The 22,881-nt window shown below is 43.8% G+C and overlaps 1 protein-coding gene across 3 annotated transcripts in view; it reads left to right on the top strand.

The window, feature by feature from the left end:
• Nucleotides 1-22,881, top strand: part of AP3B1 (adaptor related protein complex 3 subunit beta 1) — a 224,582-nt gene that overhangs the window by 162,305 nt on the left and 39,396 nt on the right. For all 3 annotated transcript variants that reach the window (XM_083152189.1, XM_083152198.1, XM_083152207.1), the window contains exons 23-24: nt 1,262-1,487; nt 7,637-7,721. In XM_083152189.1, the coding sequence (XP_083008315.1) occupies nt 1,262-1,487; nt 7,637-7,721 (311 nt within the window). The remainder of the gene's footprint in view (nt 1-1,261; nt 1,488-7,636; nt 7,722-22,881) is intronic.

Genomic DNA, 22,881 nt, shown 5'->3' with positions numbered 1-22,881 from the left:
GAAGTGTTAAAAAATATGAAGCTTTTCTCCTCTTTAAAATTGCACGCTGTCTGTCTGTTATTAGGGAGATAACAGCTCTTATAAATGTTTCAGTAAGCGCTAAGTAGACAGTTATGTGCCCTCTCATTCCACGCTTATTTGCTTACCGTAATAAACTGATAAAATGTGTGCTTTGCCGCTGTGTATCTGCAGGCATCAGGAATCGCATAGATTTCCTTTCGAAATAACGTGGTGTCTGCAGAATTGATTGGTTATTTTCATAAACCGTCCAAAGGTGTGACTTATCATTTACACATACGCTGCTGCCTAAGTTCTGCGCTAGTCTTTTCCCGACCGTTGGAAAAAGTTCCTTCACTCCTGTCTCATCTATTCTTGTTGGAAAGCTTGATTTTCAGATGTATAGTGTTCTATAGGATTGTGTCGGGTGTGTGCATTTTATCTATTGCGGAACATGGGAATGGGGCCGTGTGTCACCTATAAATTTTTACTACATGAATACATGCTGACAATTTGCAAATCTGTGTTTTTGCAGATGATGATAGCATCTCGCTGATTGGTATTGATGGGGAATTACATCAATTGCAGCTACTAAATCTTGTCGGCATGCAGTAGTGCGCTGCAGGCACTCCAGCTGCTGTGGACTTACATGCCCCCATACACAGGTTCGACTTGTCCGAGGCACAAATCGGACCTGTTTTCCCTTGACCTGCCCCGGCAGCTCCATCGGATTTGGCACTTGATGTGCCATCTTCTACATGCGATGTGCCAGAAGATGGCACATCGGCCCTCCAGATGTTGTTGAACTACATATCCCAGCATTCCTTGCAACAGTTTTAGCAGGACCAAATAGGAGAACTGTAGCAGGGCATGCTAGGATGTGTAGTTCAACAACAGCTGGAGGGCCGAAGGTTCCGCTCCCTGGTCTACAGGATCCGATGCGATGTGTGTATGGAGACCTTCGATATGGGCCAATTTTCATCTGGTATTTGCTGGAATCAGCCCTGTGTATGGGCACCTTTACACTTCCCAACATGCCCTGCCACCGGTTTTCTCTTAGGCTATTCTAATACTGTAATGAGGCATGCTGGCAGGGATGTGCGGCTCCACTGCAGCTGCAGTGCCACAGGTTGCCTTCTCCTGACCAGTGTAAAAGCAGAAACTGTTAAGGTAATGAGTAAACCTGTATTACCACCCATGTGCACCTTGGTTTAGCCTTTATCTTTAATGTATTACTATACTCTACTTTCTCTGTGCCCTACAGGTAAGCGTGCCATCATTTGTCCCTACAACGACGCATGAACTTCTCCATCGAATGAGTGGCAAAGGTCTGTCGGCGCACTATTACTTCCCACGGCTGCCATGTATTTTCGGAGTTCAAATGGTCTCTGTGCAGATTACGTTTCATAATACCAGTGACAAGGACATAGAGAATATCCACATAGAAGAGAAGAAGACCGATCTGAAGATGCACTTGTTCAGTCCAATAGGTGAGCAAAGCGTTGCCTGTAAAACCGGGCCTGATACAGCGCTAGGTGCAATTCCAATATATTCCATACCATTCGATATATCCAACCATATGGCTTCTCATTGGTCTGGCAGTGCAACCGATGTTTGTCCGATGCTGAGTTTTTGTGCACAAGAAGCCGCATTTGAGAAGCCAGCGATTAGTAGGGTGATCAACTCATCCCTTTAATCCGGGACACATATTAATTACACAGGTTCTGTGGCAGTTTAAAACCAGGTGAAATGGAGTCTTGAGGTGTGGCAGTTTAAAACCAGGTGAAAGCCAGCCACAGAACCTGTGTAATTAATGTGTCCCAGATTAAAGGGATGAGTTGGTCACCCTAGCGATTAGGCCCTCTGTCTGATGCAGCCTGTAGATCAGTGATGGCTAACCTTGACACTTTGTTGTTGAACTACACATCCCAGCATGCCCTGCATCAGTTTTAGCATGGCCAAATAGCTAAACTGTAGCAGGGCATGCTGGGATGTGTAGTTCAACAACATCTGGAGTGTTAAGGTTAGCCATCACTGCTGTAGATCGATCTTTGGTGTTCACTGAGGAACGGCTATAAATATTCACGCGATCTTTCAGTAATGCTCATGGAAGTCACTTACTAATAAATCTGTAGAGTATACAGATGTGGCCTCATCAGGGGAGGTTCTAGAGGAGGGGGGTGTGCAGCGCAATTCAAATTTACATAAGGGAGGTACAGCAACTGTCACCAATTGCCATTCCAAATTGACTCAATGGCAGTGGGTGTGGCTCCCGTATTTGTTTTTGGACTGTGCTCTAGCCCAACCCCTGGAGCCGCCACTGGTCCTCTCATACATCTGTGCTGCAGTCACACCAAACAACACTTCTTGCGGAAAATGTGACTTGAACAATCAAGGAGACTGTGCTGATACTTGTATATCTTAGTCTGTATGCAAAGTACTACAATGCAGCAGCCGCAACTGGTTTCCAAGGCAAGTTCTGTTCTGCCCCATGAACCTAATTCAGGCCTGCAGTCTTTGAAGATGGACAAATCCATGCTGCACTGCAGGTGGGGCAGATGTAATCACGTGCAGAGAGCATTGGATTTGGGTGAGGTGTGTTCAAACTGAAATGGCAGTGTAAGAATTAAGCAGCCGGTATTTACCACGCACAGAAACAATATACCTCGCCCAAATCTAACTCTCTCTCTGCACGTTACCTGCAGTGCAGTGCAGCATGGTTTTGTCCATCTGCAAAAATTGTTGCCTTGCTACCAGATCTGAATCAGGCTCCACGTATTCCGGTTCAGCCATACACAATATATTATAGGACAATACCTATTTGCTGGTTGTATTACTGCAGTGCTCTAGTACCGCAGTTCCTTTTCATCACACATTATATACTATTTTATTACGTATTATTATGGTATATTTGTTTTCTTCATATATATATATAAATGTCAGCCAGGGTTTGTGCTAGAACAATGTCCACATTCTATTACAGGGCTGATATTCCATTAGCATGTTAGCTGGATCATTCTTCCTGTGCAGCTCACCATTTCCATATCCCTCTTCCTGCAAGAGATACTGCTGTCATCTGTGAAGAATCTCTAGCCGTGTATCTGCGGAAAACATAAAGGGTGATATGGAGCCTGCTGTTCCATTAATGCCTTATATGTTCATGCCGAATTAGACTTATCACTGTTGTATATTTCACTGTCCTTTTAATGGTCCATTACTATGTTAAGTAATTCACTGAGGCAGAGGAAGAGACTCATATCGCCTGATTCCTATACATCTGCATGGTAAATTGATTTTAATGGGAGTCACGTTTTTTTTTTTGCATCACTGGAAGTAGAGCGCACAACACCAAACATTGTCCTTCTAAATCCCGGCATGTATTCCTCAAGACATTTCCTGCATCTTGTATTACACCGGCTATTATCAGTCATTTGTTCCCAATATAAATAGGGACAGTCCTAACCGAGTGGGATTGTGGGAGTGGTGGTTCCCTTCTGCAAAATGGGATTGTAATACCTGAGCACTGTGCCTTATTCCTTATCTCCTGCTCAGATGTACCTGTCAGACAGCACACTAGTCTGTACAGCATAGCATACCACAGCCCCATCCCCTTTCACAGACCCACCTCGTCTGACTTGTCAACACTTTGCTTTCTCTCATTTAAAGGGAAGTGCATTAACTGATCAAAAAACGAAATACAAGTTGCAACATAATTTAATATGGTAATTAAAACCCTCTACCATGAAATAGGTTAATAGAAGTCACTTCGGTTGTTTGGCTTGCACAAAAGCCCAAGTTGTGGCCACAGCACCCGTAATGCCCTTATATTTTATTATAAGGGCATTACGGGTTTATCAATGTTATAGACCAGGGGTTCTCAAACTATTTTGCTCTGGGACCCCATCATACATTAAAAATAATAACAGGACCCCAGCAAGTTACTGCAGAAGGTCATCACATCACATGTGTCGTCAGCAGACAGCACATACATGGCAGCATTGTGGAGGCACAAAATGATGGGAGGAGTCTAAAATAACAGACAATTCAACAGATTTTTCAAGATTAGTCATCAGCCTGATCAGCAACATTGGGCGGTATTCAATGTGAATACCTGCGAGGTGCAGCGAATCCTTTTTAGGATTCGCTGCACATTCGCCACGTTCCGGAGCCAGCGGGCTCCGGTATTCAACGTGTCAGGGGCTCGCTGCCCCTGACAGGCGAATATGAGCTCCTGCGGCGATTGCCGCAGGGAGCCTGAGGAGGGTGCCAGGCAGAGAGATGGAAGTCTCTCTGCCTGCCCCTGAACGTTTGTGGGAGGCAGGTGGGCTCCCCGGGTGCCAGGCAGCACAGGCTGCCCCCCGGAGGTGCCAGCAGGGGGCCGCGTATATTCACTATACCCGAACGTAACATCGGGTGCAGTGAATATATGAATATGTAATGAGCGGCTCGGCTCCGGCGCCCCCTGCTGGCTGCTGTGTAAAAAAAAAAAAAAAATATATATATTTTTTTTAAAATTAAATATATATTCATGTGCTTACAGCACATGAATAAAAGTAGCATGCCCCTCCTTAGAATAAAATTCCTGATTTTTAGACACCAAATGTAAAAAACAAAACACTTTATTTTAGAAGTTCACATTCCACTTCACCATAAAAAGATAGCGATTGCTACTCGGTGAATCATGACAAAAAAAACCTTGAAATGTATTCGCCATGTGGTCATTGAATAGGGTGATTCACCGTTTTTGTCAAAAATTCGCCAAACAGCACAAATTCGCCATAAAAACATGGCGAATCAGGCTCATTGAATACCGCCCATTGAGTCGTGACCCCATGCTGAGAAGTTCGGGACCCACAGTTTGAGAACCACTGTTAGACTTATAGTTACATATTATCATAAGACCCATTTTTTTTTTAGTCATTGTAGTTTTTCATTTAAATAATTATCCGTATTTAATTGTAACAGCAAGCCCTTTGTCAGGGCCCATTGCATCATATAAGAAACTGTAATTTGCTCCAACCCTCAAATCACCTGAATTATTGACCTCAGCCAGAGATAACCCTTCTCTTACCTGCGCAAAATTCCCACCATTGCATATGGCCGAATTCAGACAAATTTTTAGCAAATGGACAAAAGCATGTGCACTGCAGGTGGGGCAGATGTAACATGTGCAGAGAGAGTTAGATTTGTGTCCAATTGTAGAAATAAAGCAGTAATTATTTACTTTGGACAGAAACAAAATAACTGGCCCAAATCACAGCTCTCTGCACATGTTACATCTGCCCCATCTGCAGTGCAGCATGGTTTTGTCCATTTGATAAACAAACAAAAAAAAGTTCTTTGCTATCAGGTTTGAATCAGGCCCTTTGCACAATAAGATAGCAATGTGTACTACAATACTTGCCATTCCTTAACCCCAATGTTTCATTGGGGCAGATGTATTAAACCTGACAAAGAGATAAATTGGAGAAAAAGTGGAAGGAGATAACGCACCAGCCAATCAACTTCCAACTGTCATATTTCAAACACTGCTGATTGGCCGGTGCGTTATCTCCTTCCACTTTTTCTCCAAGTTATCTCTTCGCCAGGCTTAATACATCTGCCCAATTATATCTCCTCTGCTTTTTGGTGCATCAGTTATTTAATAACTAATCATGAGTGTAAGGTAACACGGGAATGGTCTTTATTCAGTGGGCGCGGTATAGCTCACAGACCATGTCTAGGTCAGCTGCACAATGGAGAAGGTTTACATTTGAAAAAGTCAACATACAGATGGAGCCACGCCCATCTATGCCACGGCGCTAATGAGGTGCGTGTGAGACGCTCTTGCGCCCCATTTACGGCAATGGATGAGCAAGCGTGTGAGAAGCTTGTGCATCCTCGTCCCGGTGACCGTTATGCCAAGACGGGACGTTATATGGTGGGATGGATGAAACTGGCTCCTCTGCTTTTCAGAGGTTTTTTTAGTGTCCGTGTTGAAGCATGATTACATGGGCCCCCAAATACTGTACCGTGTACCCTCGCTTCGCTCGCCATCCTTCAGGCTAGGTTTTACTTTAGCAAGTCTGGGTATAAGTGTATAAGTTTGCAGAGTGCAGCGATGCACCGCGCCTGAAGCATGGCGAGCCATGCGGTATACTTATACGGTGTCCATGTCGACCTATGTCAACAATAAATATTCATGTCAACCCTTTGCGTGTCCACCCTTTTGTCCATGTTGACTTTTTGACTGTCGACCAATAGTGGTTGAAATTTTCACTGTCGACCTAACCGTTTACTATGTTCTGGTCATTATTTATTATCCGTTAATACCGTACTACCAGAGAATCTTTATTCAGTAACATCAGTATCCCAGCGGAGCTTAGTTTTTTTTTATCCTACAGACACATAAACTCGCACAGACTGAAAATGAAATAGCCAAATAGCCAATAAACCTTCCAGAAAACTCAGAAGAAACTTACCGAACTGATTCCAACCGTTTTCACGTTTGTCCTATAATCATACACTTTCACAAAGCCTAACTCCATGCTTCATTCCCTTTTTTAAAGACCTAAATGCGTGGAAGTACATTCCTCAAACCCAATAAAGGGTCAACATACTGTTTTAGAATCATGCACCATTTTCCCTTCTTGGCTATGAAGATTTAACTTGAAGTTTTATCACCTTGTTGGTTTACCTGATTGATCCAAACCAAGCAGGGTTAATACTAGATAACTGAATGGCATTTGATGGACAATAAACCTTCTCCAGAACCTCAACAATGTTCCTATCTCCTTCAGTAATTCTGCTGGTAGATGCGGGGAAATTATTTTACTGCATTTCCTGGTAACACAATATTTGGCAGCTGAAGGACTATGGCTAATTTGAGACCTTCTCTCAGGCTCCTTACAATAATCCTTGACCTGTAATAGTAAATGGTTTAATGGTTGGTCTCATTCAAGCTGGGAAATTTTTTGAGCCAGGGCTGCCCTTTTGGAACCCTCAATTTTTGCATTAAGCCACTAGAGGCAGCAATCGTGGGCATATTTACTGGGCATGCCCCATATACCATCTGAATACTTTGCTGTGATGTGTGTGTAAACCCTATAAATCCCAAAGCTTCGTTTTCCAACCTCAAACAATCACAACAACTATGGCGCATGTTCTGGGTGCAAATTACCGTGTCAGAAGCATCACAGTAGAAACGTGAGCTCTCTATAGAGGTCGTTCTGTTGGCAGCACTTTGACCTCCAGTCACATGGTCCCATTATAAGCCTTTTTCTTTTTTTTGTTTGTGGCTTTAAAATTACCTCTAGCTCCAGTTAGACTAAATTTCTATCTCATATCGTTTAAATGCCAGCCTTGTGCTTGGTGTACAAAGTAGCAAAATTTGTATCTATTTAGAGAAGAAAGAAATCCTATAGTAACAGAAATCCAATTTAGCACCGTAAACACGGCCTTGCAGCTACTTCCTCCTTGGACGCTCCTATTTATACTTGTTTTTCTGACAGAGAAGCATGGTCTCTGGTGTAGCCGGCCTCCCCAGCCAGTAATGTGATAAGCCAAGCATTTTTATTGCATGTGCATGCTGACTGGTATTTGTTATTTGATTTTCTTTTACCTTTGTAAATTTATGTGGGGAAAACATTTTATTTTGCAGATTCTCTGGAGCCAGAGGGATCCATTACGGTCTCAATGGGTATTGACTTCTGTGATTCCACTCAGACTGCCAGCTTTCAGTTGTGGTAAGTCGCTATAAATAGACCTGTTGTGTCCGCTGCTCTCTTCTGGCTGCTAATGAAAGAAAAAGAACAACAAACTACTTTATAGAAAGGCTTATATTGTTCAGGTATTAGTCCTCTCTACGCTACGTCCCATCATTGTCTGCACAACTAGGACTATACTACAGTTATTTACATAGTTTTGTGAAGTAAAAAGCCTTGCAAGTTGCTCACTTCCATTATAGTCTATGGGGGCAATGCAGGTGTTACGGTTAATTAAGATCACTGCTGCCTAAACTTTCCATAGGAAGGCCAATGTATAGGGTAAGGCCTATTATGTGTAGTTTTCACCATGAAGATGTGATCATACGACACGGTCAGTCTGCTGCCACTTGATCAGCTTTGCATTTTGATTCTATAGATTCCTTGCATGCGGTAGTGGTGCACACCTATTGTTACATAGGCACAGTTCGGTTCTAGGTGGTGTAGGCCGAGCATCGCTGCACACCTGATTAGCCTATTACAGCTGCCTGAACGTCCTTTGTTTTTCTGCACATCTCTGTGGGAAGGGGGCAAGGAGTAACTAGCCATGTGCCATCCCAAAGGCATATTGTGGCCATTGCCAAGAACTGAGGGGCAGATTTATTAAGCTCGGTGAAGTGATAGTGTCTGGTTTTTATCACCGGCCAATCTGCTCCTAACTGTGAAGGTACAGGCTTGGTTCGAATAATGACAGGTAGGAGCTGATTGGCCAGTGATAGAAAACAAACACTTTATCACTTCACCGAGCTTAATCAATCTACCCCTGAATCGCCCCTTGTAGATCAGTACTGTGCAACGGGGGAGCCTTTGTAGTGTCTGAGCAGCTTGTGACACGTCTTATGTTACTACAGGTAAGTGTCTATTTATTTGATCGCCTGTCTAAGCGATGACTGTTGGGGAGCCACCAAATGTGGCCCCTGGCATTTATCCGGTTTTCAATCACTGTATAGTAATGTATATGCATGAGAGTGTGTTTTTTATGTGTCTCATATGCCTGGAATGACAGTGACGTTAGGCAGCAAGGGAAGGAGAATTAATTAAAATGAATTTCTATATGAATCAAGAAGCATGACATTTGGGATAGATGACCGAATTGGGGCTTTATTGAAGTGGTGACCAGAACACTTTGTAGGCACTGTAACACCCTCCCTCCAGCTCTCATGTTAAGGAGCCCACACACGCACCGTTGCCGGCGGTGCGATGCTGTACGATGGGGTGCGCGCTCCCGCGGCACCTCATCGTACAGTACAAAAAGTATGTGCTGTACTAGCTTTTTCTAGCATAGCATCGCATCGCATCGCATGCACATCGTATGCACAAGGCATACGATGCGATGCTATGTGTGCTAGTTAAGCCCACAACGCACGCCGGGATCGGTGCGTGTGTGGGCTCCATTAAGTGCAGACATCATGGACATCAGATGGGGGTAGAAAGCTTTGACTCCCCCACTCTCTACGTTCCATCATATCATTGCAAGTTAAACTATGCATAGCATTCATTTGTACTTCACCATCCTCAGCCATATAGATACCACCTGCCTAATGTTAGAATAAGGGAAATCTATCATGTAACCCACTTTCACCTTCCCTGTGACTTTTTATGTCTGACAGACGTGGGCTATAAAACTCTGAGGCTTTGTGGGATATTTTCAGGGGTGGCCTGTTACTCCATATAGACGGTCAGTAACTGTTACGAGTTTATGTGCCCTGCATATGCCCGGAGCAGTCATTCAAAGTTACTTTATCCGCTTATATGGTCAGACCAAGTGCAATGTGTATTATTGTTTATTCCCCATTAATTCATGTTCTGAGAGAATTCCAGCCAGTCTTAATTTTCTCCAAAAACATTCTGCAGTTCTCCATCCAATTGTTTGTGACTGCCCAGTTGGTGAAAAACACCTGGATTTTTTCACCAACTCCTATCCACGAGTGTTTGACACTTTGTGGGAAGTTCCGCAGCTAACTACAAATGTCCTCAACAGAGTAGGATGGTCGCCGCATGTCTTGCTGCGCTCTGGTTGAGACCCGCTTCTTCTATGGTTTAATAAGCCTTCCCCATACTCATGAAAATATAAATGAATTACTCAGCCTGTTCAAAGCCAAATCGAGTCTCCGTTGTCTCCCATTGTGCATCCATGTGTTGCCACCACCAACGAGGTAAAAATAAATCCCGTTTTAGATTTCTACATAAAGCGGTGTTAGAACTTAGCCTCCTTATTTGCTGTATTGCCGTCAATTTATAAACTGCTGACATTGGACAGATATCCACAAGTGATTTTAAGGGTTAGTTTTAGGCTACCGTTACTGTTATTTAACAACTGAATGGAAAACCACTGACTATCGAAGTTCTGTATATGTTAACATTATATAAGTGGCAATATTTGATATGCTGACCTTCTGGTGTCGATATTCTTAATGTTGACTTTTGTACCAAACCGATCTGGGTGGATTTGTGAAATCAAAAAGTTATTTTGTGGGGTTATTTTATTATAAAGGGCAATTAGACAGCAAAGCTAGTGCCCGATCATGAGATTAAGATGTATTCAGCTAGCTCCTGTGTACAGAGATACAACATTTGCTGTGTTGGTTGCTTTAGCTGATTTGGTATAAAAATGTGGTGTGGTACAGGGGTCCAACAGTCGGGATTCCTACAGTCATTAGCCCGACGTCGGGATCCCGACTGGCCCGACCCAGACAGCATGGTGAGCGCAACTAAGCCCCTTGCGGGCTCGCCACGCTGCAGGCACGGTGGCTCACTACGCTCGCCACCTATTCTAGTCTCCCTCTATGGGGGTCGTGGACCCCCACGAGGGAAAATAGAAGGTGGCCGTCGGGAACCCGGATGTCGGTGTTTTGACAGTCGGGATCTCGACGTCGGGTAAATGCCTGTCAGGACCCCGTCCGGCACCCATAAAAATGTGCATATTTATTTTAGATTTTGTTCTTTCCTTCGATGCAGTGCTCCCATTGGTACAAGCTTTTATTTTATTAATGGGACAATTTGACTTTTCCTGTGTTGAATAAAGGATGTTTGCAATGATAAATACAAGCACTGTACCAAGCACATTGATTTATGCAGATCATCACCTTTATGTTTAGGGAGGTCCGTTGTATCAGATATAGAAAAACTGATTACTTATGTTAGCATCACAAAGTAATTATTTATTATTTTCCTATTAGACTAACAAGGACGATCAATATTACTGAGCAGCCAACAATAACCTACAACACTATAAATAGATTTCCTGCAAACATCAGCCGTCTATTAGTTTTAGTGATTTGGGGCAATGTTATCTCAATGACAAAGATAAAACCAAAACGTAATGAATTTGGAAACTCTGTGTTTGCTTATCTATTATCTGTGCGAGAAATAACCAGTATCAAACATCAAAAAACACCCGATCCTCTGATTTCAGTCTTGCCGTTCCACGGTCCATGCTCCAGCCATTGTCCAGGTTCCTCTATGCTTCTGCCTCTAAGCTGACTCAGCAGTGTATTTGACAACACACTGGACAATAGCATTTTCATCTATCTGTAGGCTAGACAGGAAGTGGTCCAAGGTTAAGAATAGCATGTCGAAATTACACTGTTGACAGTTATTATGTCAACATTGCTAAAATGTTGACAGGCAATTTGTCAGCATTCTCAGAATGCTATTGGCAGATGTTAAGGTTAGACTGTGTGTCTGTGGTGGGGGTGGGGGTTTGGATTATTCAAATTGTAAAGGATAGGGGAATTATACTTATTGGAATGCTGGGGAACTTCAAATCTGAAGAAAGAAGATGGTGGTGGAGCGCTCAGTATATAAATATTATGATCAATTGGGTATCACATAAAATAATTTGTTTTAAACTACAGTAGTTTAAAATGAATTATTTTTTTGTGATACCCAATTGATCATAATATTTATATACTGCTAATCTTTTTTTTCTTCTTCTTTCCAAATTGTTTTGGGCACTGACCCTCCCCGGATGTGAGCAGCTAGCCTAACCACTCACCCCATTAGCCCTTGGTTTTTCACTTGGGTGCAAACATTTTCTTAGAACTTTAAATAAGACCCAGAATATGCTGCCGGATCTGGCCGTAGACCTTAAATCGCTGCTGGCCCACCAGGACGAAATGTCAAAATTTCATCATGGTCTACATGAGAAATGTTAACCTCGGCATTATGAATATGTTGACATAATGAAAGCGGACATTATGATCATGAGCAGGTCACTTTGACACGTAGTGGGCAAGTTCATACTATTGGCCAATACTATGCCAAGGACCTTATATACTATGTATAAACATTTACATGGTGTATGGTGCACCTTCTACTCTGTTCCTGTGTTGTAATACTAATGGAGGTATTCAATGTTGGGTCATGGCTGTCCAGCTGACCTGACAGCCGTGACCCTGTTGTGTACCCTCCAAGACTGGACTGTTTCTTAGGGTATTAAAATAGGTAGGTAGGAAATAAAAGTAATAATGTATATGTGCTATGTATTATATTTTATGATACATAGCCAACCCGGAACATTCCCTTAAACTAATTATTGAAAAGATACAACAATTTGGCTCCATTTTAGGTTTTAGTGTAAACCTTGACAAGACAAATGCAATGCTACGTAATAGAATGAATAATTCTTTAAATTGTACAACCCATTTCCCATTGAGACTAACACATTTATTTCTTATCTACGGATTAAGGTCCCCCCCCAAAATTGGAAATTTGTATACTCTAAGGGGGATATTCAATCTCCGGCGAGCACCTCCCATCGGGGAGATGCCCGCCGGGCCCTATTCAATGCTGTCTTCCCCAACAGCATTGAGCAGGGTATCTCGGCAGAAAGAGCCCGACATCACTAGCTGTTGGGCTCGTTCTGCCGAAAACAGCCGGGAAGTGACGAGCTGCCGGCTGTAGCTCGCCTCTTCCTGGCCGCAACTCGCGGCCACGCCCCCTTTTCACTCCCCGGCAGGCGGGACATTGAATCCCGCCTGCAAGCTCGACTGCCGTGACCCTGACATTGAATACCCCCCTTAATGTAAAAAGAGTCATTTCCACTTTAATAAATGATGTAAAGGAATAAAAGTATCTTCCTTTTTCTTATTTGAGAGAGGCTAATTTTTTGAAGATGGTGGCTATACCTAGACTACTTTACCCTTTGTAAACACTTCTTTTACTGTTAACAGCAGAGAACTAATAAACCCAACTTAATTCTTTGCAAAATAATCTGAAAAGGTTAACGTGTCCGTATCACTATGTGTAAGCTGATCCATCCAAATGGAGGTATTGGCTTTCGGATGTAGATGTAGCAACATCTAATCACGCAGCTATATTACTACATTTGAAGAGATTGGCTGCACACTAGTTCAGTATTTACAAATACGTCATTAGGTCAAATCTTTTTTGCAAATATGTCTTCTCCATCAACATGATCAATAAGTTCCAGATAGTATAAAGGAGAATCCTCTACTATGGACCACTAAAAGAATATGGCATATTGTGCACCATAATGCAGGATTGAATCTTTATCATTCCTTGTACTTACCTTTTGATTCGGAACCTGTGATTTTTGGATGGCATGGCTGCTCACCCCCTTTGCACTGTGGAGGCTGTCGGGAATTTACACTATTAGATCATTCGTTTCTATAGCTGATCAATGGCGAAAACATTTGCCCAATGTAACCATATCAGACTTGGACAAAGCACTCATGTTTTCACACAAAACTCTGTCTTCTAGTATGTACACTGAACTTTTCTAGTTGTATATCACTATGCCTATATGTCCCCTCTGAAACGTTTCTGAATTGAAACATTGAATAGTCAATTATGCCCAAAATGCCACCAAAATAAAGCAGATGTATAACATTGTTAATGGGGTTGACATTGTACAATATTTCTGGCACCTTATAAGAAGAACTTATAACCCATGTGCCCTTCACCCCAGAATAGGCAATATTGGGGGGATTTGACATAAATTTCATACTGACCATAGATTGTAAACAATAATTGGTGGCTCTGAGTGCAGGTGGGAAAGAAAACTAGGTACTTGTTTCCTAGTACGGTGGCCATCGTGGGTCACCTTAAGTTAAGGTATGCGATGGACCCGACACGATTTTGGGCTATTTTTAGTCTTTTTCCGACCATTAAATACCGGGTCCATCGCATGCCATTATAATGGCATGCGATGCGACCAACGCGATTTAACATTGAATGCATTGTAATCAATGTTAAATTCCTATGTAAAATCGGGTCCATTGTATGCCATTATAATGGCATACAATGCAACCAATGTGATGGACCCGATTTACATAGGGAGCAATGTTAAATGGGCCAATGTACCCGATTTTTTTTATTGTATACCCACCCTGATGGGTAATTTGTATGTGAAATGCCCCCCCCACACACATTGTTAACGCCACCCCACGATGAACGCCAACCCGAAGCGTGGCGAGCGCAGCGGTACGCGGCCTCCGACCTTTTCATACCCACACTTTTTTGGGGGGATTTTTATATAGTGTGGCGAGCCCGAAGCGTGGCGAGCGGACGCGTAATGCCTGTGAAGTAATGCGCGTCCCCTCGCGTGGCTTGCTGTGCTCGCCACACTATATAAGATCAACTCCACGCCGACGTGGATAGTGGGGGTATGAAAAGGTTGGAGGACGCGTACCGCTGCGCTCGCCACGCTTCGGGTTGGCATTCATCGTGGGTTGGCGTTAACAATGGGGGGGGGCATTTGACCCATCAGGGTGGGTATACAAGAAAATTGGGGTCTGGGGGGCATTTAACATTGGGCCCAATGTAAAATCGTGTCTCAGGGACCATTTTACATTGGTTCCAATGTAAAAATCGCGTCGATTGCATGCAATTTGGTTGCATGCTATGCGATTTTTTAGGACCCGATGGATACAATTAAAATCGCAGGCGCCGTTCTAGGAAACAAGTACCGAAACTATTTTTCAAGGCTGGATAGTCTCCCTCCACAAATACCTTTATTTTTATCTAAGTCACACTTTCTATTCCGGATGGACTGGGCGAAGGCTGCAGTGTTCGCGAAAACCACCCAAAAAAGTGGGTCCCGGGGACCCTTCACTTCTAAAAATTGGGGTCCTACCTGACCTTTTCTGGGTCCCAACGGAATAAAGCCTCCTCTCGCCTTCTCCCCAGCATGGCACATGTGGGTCGGGGGGGGGGAGTATCAATTGGCCCACTCGCATAAAGATACATACAGTATACACTAGAAACTATATAAACCTGAAAAAAGGGACAGTGTGCGCCGAAGGCGCGCGCTAAAAATCTAGGGCATGTTTTTTTACATGCACACACCGTTATGCCCAGTACACATTACAGTACACACAGTTATGCCCAGTACACATTACAGTACACGCCGTTATGCCCAGTACACACCGTTATGCCCAGTACACATTACAGTACACGCCGTTATGCCTAGTACACATTACAGTACACACCGTTATGCCCAGTACACACTACAGTACACACCGTTATGCCCAGTACACACTACAGTACACACCGTTATGCCCAGTACACACCGTTATGCCCAGTACACACTACAGTACACACTGTTATGCCCAGTACACACTACAGTACACACCGTTATGCCCAGTACACATTACAGTACACACCGTTATGCCCAGTACACATTATAGAACACACCGATATGCCCAGTACACATTATAGCACACACTTTTATGACAAGTATATATTATAGCACATAAGTGCTGCTTACCTACATGCTTGTTGCTAGGGGTTATATGCTCCTTGCAGGGGTTACATGCTGGGGGGCATTTTATGCTGGTTGCCACAGGGTAGAGGGTGTTTTATGCTGGTTGCCATGAGGTGGGAAGGGGGTTGGCATTTTAGGTTCGTTGCCACAGTGGAGGGGGGGCATTTTTTGCTTTTTGCCACGGAGGGGGGAGGGGGGGTCATTGCCCAAGGGCTGGAAAAGCGACATGCTGCTCAGCAGAGTAGGTGAGCGGGCTATCAGCGCGGCGGGGGACTGGATGTGGCTGGAATAGCTGACACGCTGCTCTGAGTTGTTTTAGCCACATCCAGTCCCCCGTCATCCTGACAGCCCGCTCACCGACACCTACTCTGCTGAGATCGGCTGTTACAGCCGCATCCCATCCTGTCGTCCCCCTCGCGCTTTCAGCAGCGTATTGGACTTACATGGCGGGGGGGCGGCCCGGGGGACGCACAGTGACTCTCAAATCGCAGGGCGCGGCTTTAGGGTGCGCAGCGGCAGCAACCTGTAAAATGTACAGTGATTGGCTGCCAGGCGGCCACTGTACAATGATTGGGTCCCGGCGGCCGCTGCAGTGATTGGCTCGCAGCGGCTAACGCCGGCGTCTCAGTCACAGGTACAGAATCTGCACAGCGCGTCCTCGGGGACCCCTTTAGTTTTGACAGCTGAGTCCCCGGGGACTGTTTTGGGGTAAAATACGCGCTATAGCGCGTTTTTGCGAACCCTGGGCTGTGTTATGGGATTCATACATATCTACCCTACCGCTCAAATCCACCAACGAATACATAACCGCCTTAAAAATACCACATTTAACTAGAGTGGCGGCACGGGACCAACCTGTCATATAACCTAAGATGGAAAGTTAAGTGGTGGTTCCTCCGATCATTGTTTAATCGTAATATTGTATCCTTCAAGGTTGCAAAATACAAATCGCACGCTTTAAGTTATGGAACGTATGTTTATTCCTTCTTTATATTATGTATGTTGATAGTATACTGCAAATATGATTGTAAACATTATTTGATTATTTTGTATTCCATTTCTATTGTTACGATCATCCATGATGTCTCAATAAAAACTTTATGAAAAAATATTTTGAATTTAATATTACAGTAGCGCTGCCATGTTGTTTTGTTACAGTTCTCCTCTTTGGAAGAACCTACTCAAACACATTAAACTGATGGCTTGTTGCGGTTCTTTGTATATAGGAGATTGTGCTCTATAGGAGATACGTTGCATGAAGTCTTAAAGTGAGCCTTGCCGTTCTCCTCATTCACACATGTGCTGTAACATTGGTATAATTCCTAAAAACTTATAGGATTTGGTGGTTCTCATGCCCTTTTTTGAGTTCTCCCTACACTTTTCTTATACTGTGCGTTGCTGGGCACCCCCTGTCTGATTCCCAACCACTACGATTTTGTACCCAACCCATTGAGAGTTATGTGATACCTTATGTATGGCTGTAACTACAACATTTCCTTTTTCCATGTAGTAAATGCTATGTATTGTACACATTTATGCACATTTTATTGCAATCATTTTACTCTACAAAGCAGCACGACCTAAGTCTTACATTAATGTCACTCCCAGTACAATATACTGTATAGGCTGACAGAGGAATACCAACTGTTTCCAGAAAGTATTTTAACTTTAGCCCTTATCCTAGTCCATTGCCAACCCCTCCTGCAGCCTAACCCAACCCGTATACTGCTTTTTGTAAGTTTTATTATGTACTGTACCTGTATTTTGCCTTTCATTAGTTTGGTTGTTTTATTAATTTTTTTTACAACAAACAGTTAATAGTGTTCCTTCTAGGAACCGGGGCCGGCAGGGCGCCGCTGCACGGGGGCATCGTCAAGGGGGCGGACCGGGTCCGCCGACGTCATTGTTCTGGGCGGTCCCAGGCCGCCGACATCACAAAAGGGGCGTGCCCGGGCTGCGTGGTGACAAAAAGGGACGGGGCCGGCCGGCATCGTCATTGAAGGGGGCGGGCCCGGCCGCACCAAAGGCTCTCTGCTGCCGGGGAAGCGCCGGGCTTCCCTGGTATCACAATAAGAGGAGGAGACTGGCTGTTTTAGCTGGACGCTGCCAGAGGGGCAGGTCGCGTTTTGCCCTTTAAAAATCGGGCAGGGTGCAGCGCCCCGCTAAAACAGCCTAGCGGGAACACTAGTTAATAAATGTAGTGATTCCAAATGTTAAATGTTTTAGGCAATTCTTATTACTGGGTATGTTTGACTTCAGTGTTTGCTGGGCTTCAATGAAAGTATTGCTCCTATATGTTATACTAGTAGGGATTGCACAAATTGACATCAATTTTTGTTATTTAATAATGGTTTCATTTTGGAAAGTGACGATTTATTTACATATGTATATTTTTACAGTTTTATGGTAAAACGCTTTATTTTCAGACTTTCTTCAGGAACCATACAACATTAAACATCAATCGTCATAATCATTTTCTTTGCATTGTTCCAGTAGAAGCACTTTGTCTTGAATCAAATGTAATTGATCCTGAAGCAGTGTAATCACAATTACTCACTTTCTTAATTGGCCTGCCCAAAATCAGAAAATGGAAACCGATCGGCAGCGTTTGAATCAATAGCTTTATAGCAGAATCTCAGGGGGTTGGGAGATAGTGGTAATGGGCAGATCAATTGACTTTAGATGCCAATCACTGACTATGTGTTTTGCATAACAAATGCCGGTTTCCTGCACTACGTAAAGTGTACATGGGAGAAAAAGGAAAACTATCTGTGAAACTAGGAGTGTTGGTGGAAGTTTTTTTTATATTCTTCTCATGTAAAATGAAGGACTGACGTAGCTGTTTTGTATATTGTTTAAGTTACTTTGTTATGCACAAGGAATGTATTGTATTTTGAGCATTACAACAATCATACTCTGTGCACACTGAAAAATGGTGCAAGTTATTAGATGTTTGCGTTCGTTTTCTGAACATTGAGAGGTAGAGTTAGTTCTTTCCTGTTGTAGCTTAGCTTTCTGTGCTCTATGTCTCTCTTTTGGATATACTGTAAGTGAGATTTGCTTATTTTCGTGGTGCAAGCAGAAATAGGTAATGCTTCTTACTAGTGATATCCTGTAAGGCTCCTTTTTCCTGTTTTTAGAACTTACCCTATTATAATGCAAAACCAGACAGCAAATCCTGGGTTCTCATCTTCAGAGGCATTGATAGTCATGTATTACCTGCTGTCATTATAGGTTTAGTTTCTGATGAGCTGTGTCAACTTCTGGCTGGTTTCTCTGGGTATGTCCGAGGTCACTATTATCGCGAGAACTCCCAGCAGCCGGGAGCCTGGCAGCAGCCACTACAGTGGCTGTGAGTGAAGCAACAACCCCTACATATGTCGGAATCGATAGCTGCAGATGTTGGAACACTCAATGCCGCTGACTGTTCATATATTGGGTGGCACATCGGCATGGCCCTGTTATTTGCCATGCATCTCTTCACTTTTACACAGGGGAGAAGTGGTATCGGCATGTAACTATCACTAAATTACAAAGTAGGAATTACTTTTAAAGAACAGGTAAAAAAATTGAAAAACATTGGCCTTTATTCAGATCTGATTGCAGTACAAATTTGTTTGGAAAATGGGCAAAACCATGTGCACTGCAGGTGGGGCAGATGTAACATGTGCAGAGAGAGTTAAATTTGTGTGAGTTATTTTGCTTCTGTGCAGGGAAAATACTGACTGCTTAATTTTTACACTGCAATTTAGATTTCATTTTCAACACACCACACCCAAATCTAACTCTCTCTTCACATGTTACATCTACCCCACCTGGAGTGCACATGGTTTTGCCCATTTTCCAAACAAATTTGTACTGAGCTCAGATCTGAATAAGGGCCATTGAACAACATCAAGACAGGTAAATACAATACTTATAACACATCATTACTTAACTTATCCATTCTACTTAACCCTGTCTCTACAGATGGAGCCAGCCTCAGCCAGCGCAACATATTTATAGCGCTGGCGGAGGGGTGGTGGACGGGGACGCATGATCGGCTCACTCGCCCCATTCTGGTGGGGGAGGGGGGGCACATGGTGATTCTATCGCCAGAAGCCACTCTAATGAGAGCGGCTCCATCTGTACACACAATCACATCATGCTCACCAGGGGCGGATCCAGGATAAAATGACAGGGGAGGCACCATGATAAAAGAGGGTTTAGGTGGGGGAGGGGCAGTGTTAGTGGTGCCAGTGTACATGCTAAGAGAGCGGCAGAGAGAGGGTGGGAATGGGACTAAAAATAGGCCCTGGCAGTTAAAGTACGCAGGCCCACCATGGCGACAAGCGTGAAGGATGTAATTGTGCGCGCGCCGAAGGCGCGCTCCAGAAAAGGGGTGTGGCCACTCAACAGGGGGCGTGTCCTTGAGTGTAGTGTACAACACCATATACAACTTCTACACATTATGCAACAAAATACTACACTCCATTATACTTGCCCCTTACACATGATGCCAAATGGAATGAGCCAAAATTCACATAATGCCACACGGATTGTGCCAGAATTTACATAATGCCACATGGATTGAGACAAAATTCACATAATGCCAAATGGATTGAGACAAAATTCACATAATGCCACATGGATTGAGCCAGAATTCACATAATGCCACACAGATTACGCCAAAATTCACAATACGCTTAATAAACAGGGACATTGTGTGCCAAAGGCGCGCATTAAACTTTTACACCATAATGTCCATTACACGTTAAGTTACACACCATTATGTCCATTATGTATTATGCCAAACACCATAATGCCTATTAAAAATTATGCTACATAAGTGCTGCTTATCTACATGCTCATTGCCAAGGGTTCCATGCTCATTGCCAGAGGTTCCATGCTTGTTGCCATTTGGGATTACATGCTCATTGCCAAGGGGAAATACATGCTCGCGGTAAACGGTAAATTTAAAAAAAATACCCCTTTCACACCAGAAAATGCATTCCCAGGTTGGCCCCTTTTACACCAGCCTAGTCCCTGCATTTTCTGGTGTGAGGGGGGCAGAAAACCATCCCTTCCCCCCTTTAACCAGTTATCTAATTTAACCGGCTATATCTTCGGAACCAACTGACCCATTTACATGAGACAAATATCATATTGAAGAACTTTTGAGTGGGCTTTAAATGATTTTGGTCCAGTGAAACTGGAACGTTTGGTTCCAGAGTAATCTGCCCTCAAAGAACATGAACAGCCATGAAATTACATTTCAAAAATAAAAAAAATTGGTTTACATGCAATATCTCTGAAACCGATTGACCGATATGGACCAGCCTGGTATCATATTGAAGGCCCAGCGATTTGGAATGGAATGAGATCAACCACAAGCTTCTGCGATGCCAGGGGGGAATTGGCAGCCGCCGGAACCGGGTGGGGGGGGGTCGGAATTGACGGGTCCTATATTATCCTATGGGGAAAAAAAACGTTACAGCTTTGCCAGGCGATATATCCGGTTCCCGGGAGGCTAGAGACACGGGGCTGGGCTCGTTGGAAAGCCCTGGTCCTCAGCTACAAAATTAATGACAGGGGGGACACGTGCCCGGGTGCCCCCCCCCCCCCCCCCTGAATCCGCCACTGATGCTCACCAAGCTGCTATTTCTCATTTCATTACATGGAATTCTCACCAAACGTCATACAGTACATCTTACAATCTCCCTGACACTCACTACTCTGTGCACATTGCCTCTTCTATTATCCTCTAATAAACACTCATGAGCTTTTTACTTACTTTTCAACTTGTACTTTCACATCCACATCTGACCACCAATATAAAAACACAAACATCCACCTATATCTATCTCTGCTTTCTAATCTTATTAGCTGGTGACATATCACCAAACACAGGCCCAAACCACCTGTCCTACTCAGATTTAACGGGTTTCAAGCCTTATAGAAATTCAGCTAACCTCATAGATATTACATGCCTCCCACCATCCACCAAGCAACTTAAATTTGCACAATTGAATGCACGCTCTGTTTGCAACAAATTAACATCCATCCACGACCTCTTCATCTCTAACAACTTCAACCGCTGGCTATTGCAGAAACCTGGCTCACACAATTAGACTCCGCCTCGTCTGCAGCACTGTCACGTGGTGATTTCCACTTCACTCACACCTCCAGGCCTGGTAACTGTGGGGTAGGTATATTACTGTCCCAATCATTCACATACTCTGTTCTATCGTCAGTTCCTTAATTTACATTCACATCATTGGAAGTTCACTCTATTAGGATTTTTTCCCCTTTCTCTCTACGTCTTGCTGCTATCTATCGTGCCTTGAGTCCTGTTGGAGGAAGTGCGCTACATAAATAAAACTTACTATTGCCCACCTGGGCTTCCCATACCTCAATTTCTCTGCCTGGCTCCCCCAATTCTTATCCTCTGACGCCTCCACCATCATCCTGGGTGACTTCAATATTGCTATTGACGGTCCACAATCTCTGCATGTTTCCAAATAGCTCTCTAACCTCCTCTCTCGGCCTCTCCCAGTGGTCTCACTCTTCTACTCATGAAGAAGGCCACTGCCTTGACCTTGTTTTCACCAGGCTGTGCTCAGTCTCTGATTTTACCAGAGGTGCGTACTCGCGGAGCAATATGATCGCTGGCAATCATATTGCTCAGTGTTCCGTTTTCATCAGCGACCAGAGATGGTCACTGATGAAAATGACACACTGCCGGGAGAAGAGGCAGGGGAAGTCGCTGGTTGGAGGAGCATGCTCCTCTGACCAGCGACCATTAGGGGGCTGAAAATGGGAGCGAGCATCCGGCAATTTATAGCCGTGCACACTCCAATCGCTGGCAATATGGTCGCTCAGCGACCATATTGCCAGCGGTAAATGACCGTGTGTGTACACAGTTTTACACTCCCTTCCCTCTCTCTGATCACAATGTCATTACCCTCTCGCTCTCCTCCATTACCCCAAGCTCACTGACACTGAAATCATGCAAGCCTACTCTAACCCACAGAAATACTAATGCTATTAATTCTCCACCTCTCTGCCACAACAGCTCTCACCAATTTCTACATTTATCTCTCCTAACTCTGCTGTTTCTCACCGGTACCAGACTCTTGAAACAGCCCAGTGGCTCCAGATTCCCATTACACTCCACGCAGGCTTAGATGCCAACCGTGGCACTCCAAAATTACAAGACAACTATGAAATTAGTCACGTAAAGTAGAAAATCAATGGAGTAAATCTCGTAATCTGAGTTATTTCCTCACATATAAGACTATCTACCACTCCTGCAATGCTTTGGACACTGCCAAACAAACATACTTCCAATCTCTCATCTCTTCTCATGCCACCAACACAAAGTGACTTTTTAACACCTTTAAGTCTTTTCTTTACCCTCCCCCACCAGCTACC

Source organism: Crinia signifera, chromosome 1 (assembly GCF_055691185.1).
Source record: "Crinia signifera chromosome 1, ASM5569118v1, whole genome shotgun sequence".
Classification (NCBI taxonomy): domain Eukaryota; kingdom Metazoa; phylum Chordata; class Amphibia; order Anura; family Myobatrachidae; genus Crinia; species Crinia signifera.
Note: the sequence above shows the minus strand (reverse complement) of the source record. Positions and strands in the feature narration are given on the sequence as shown.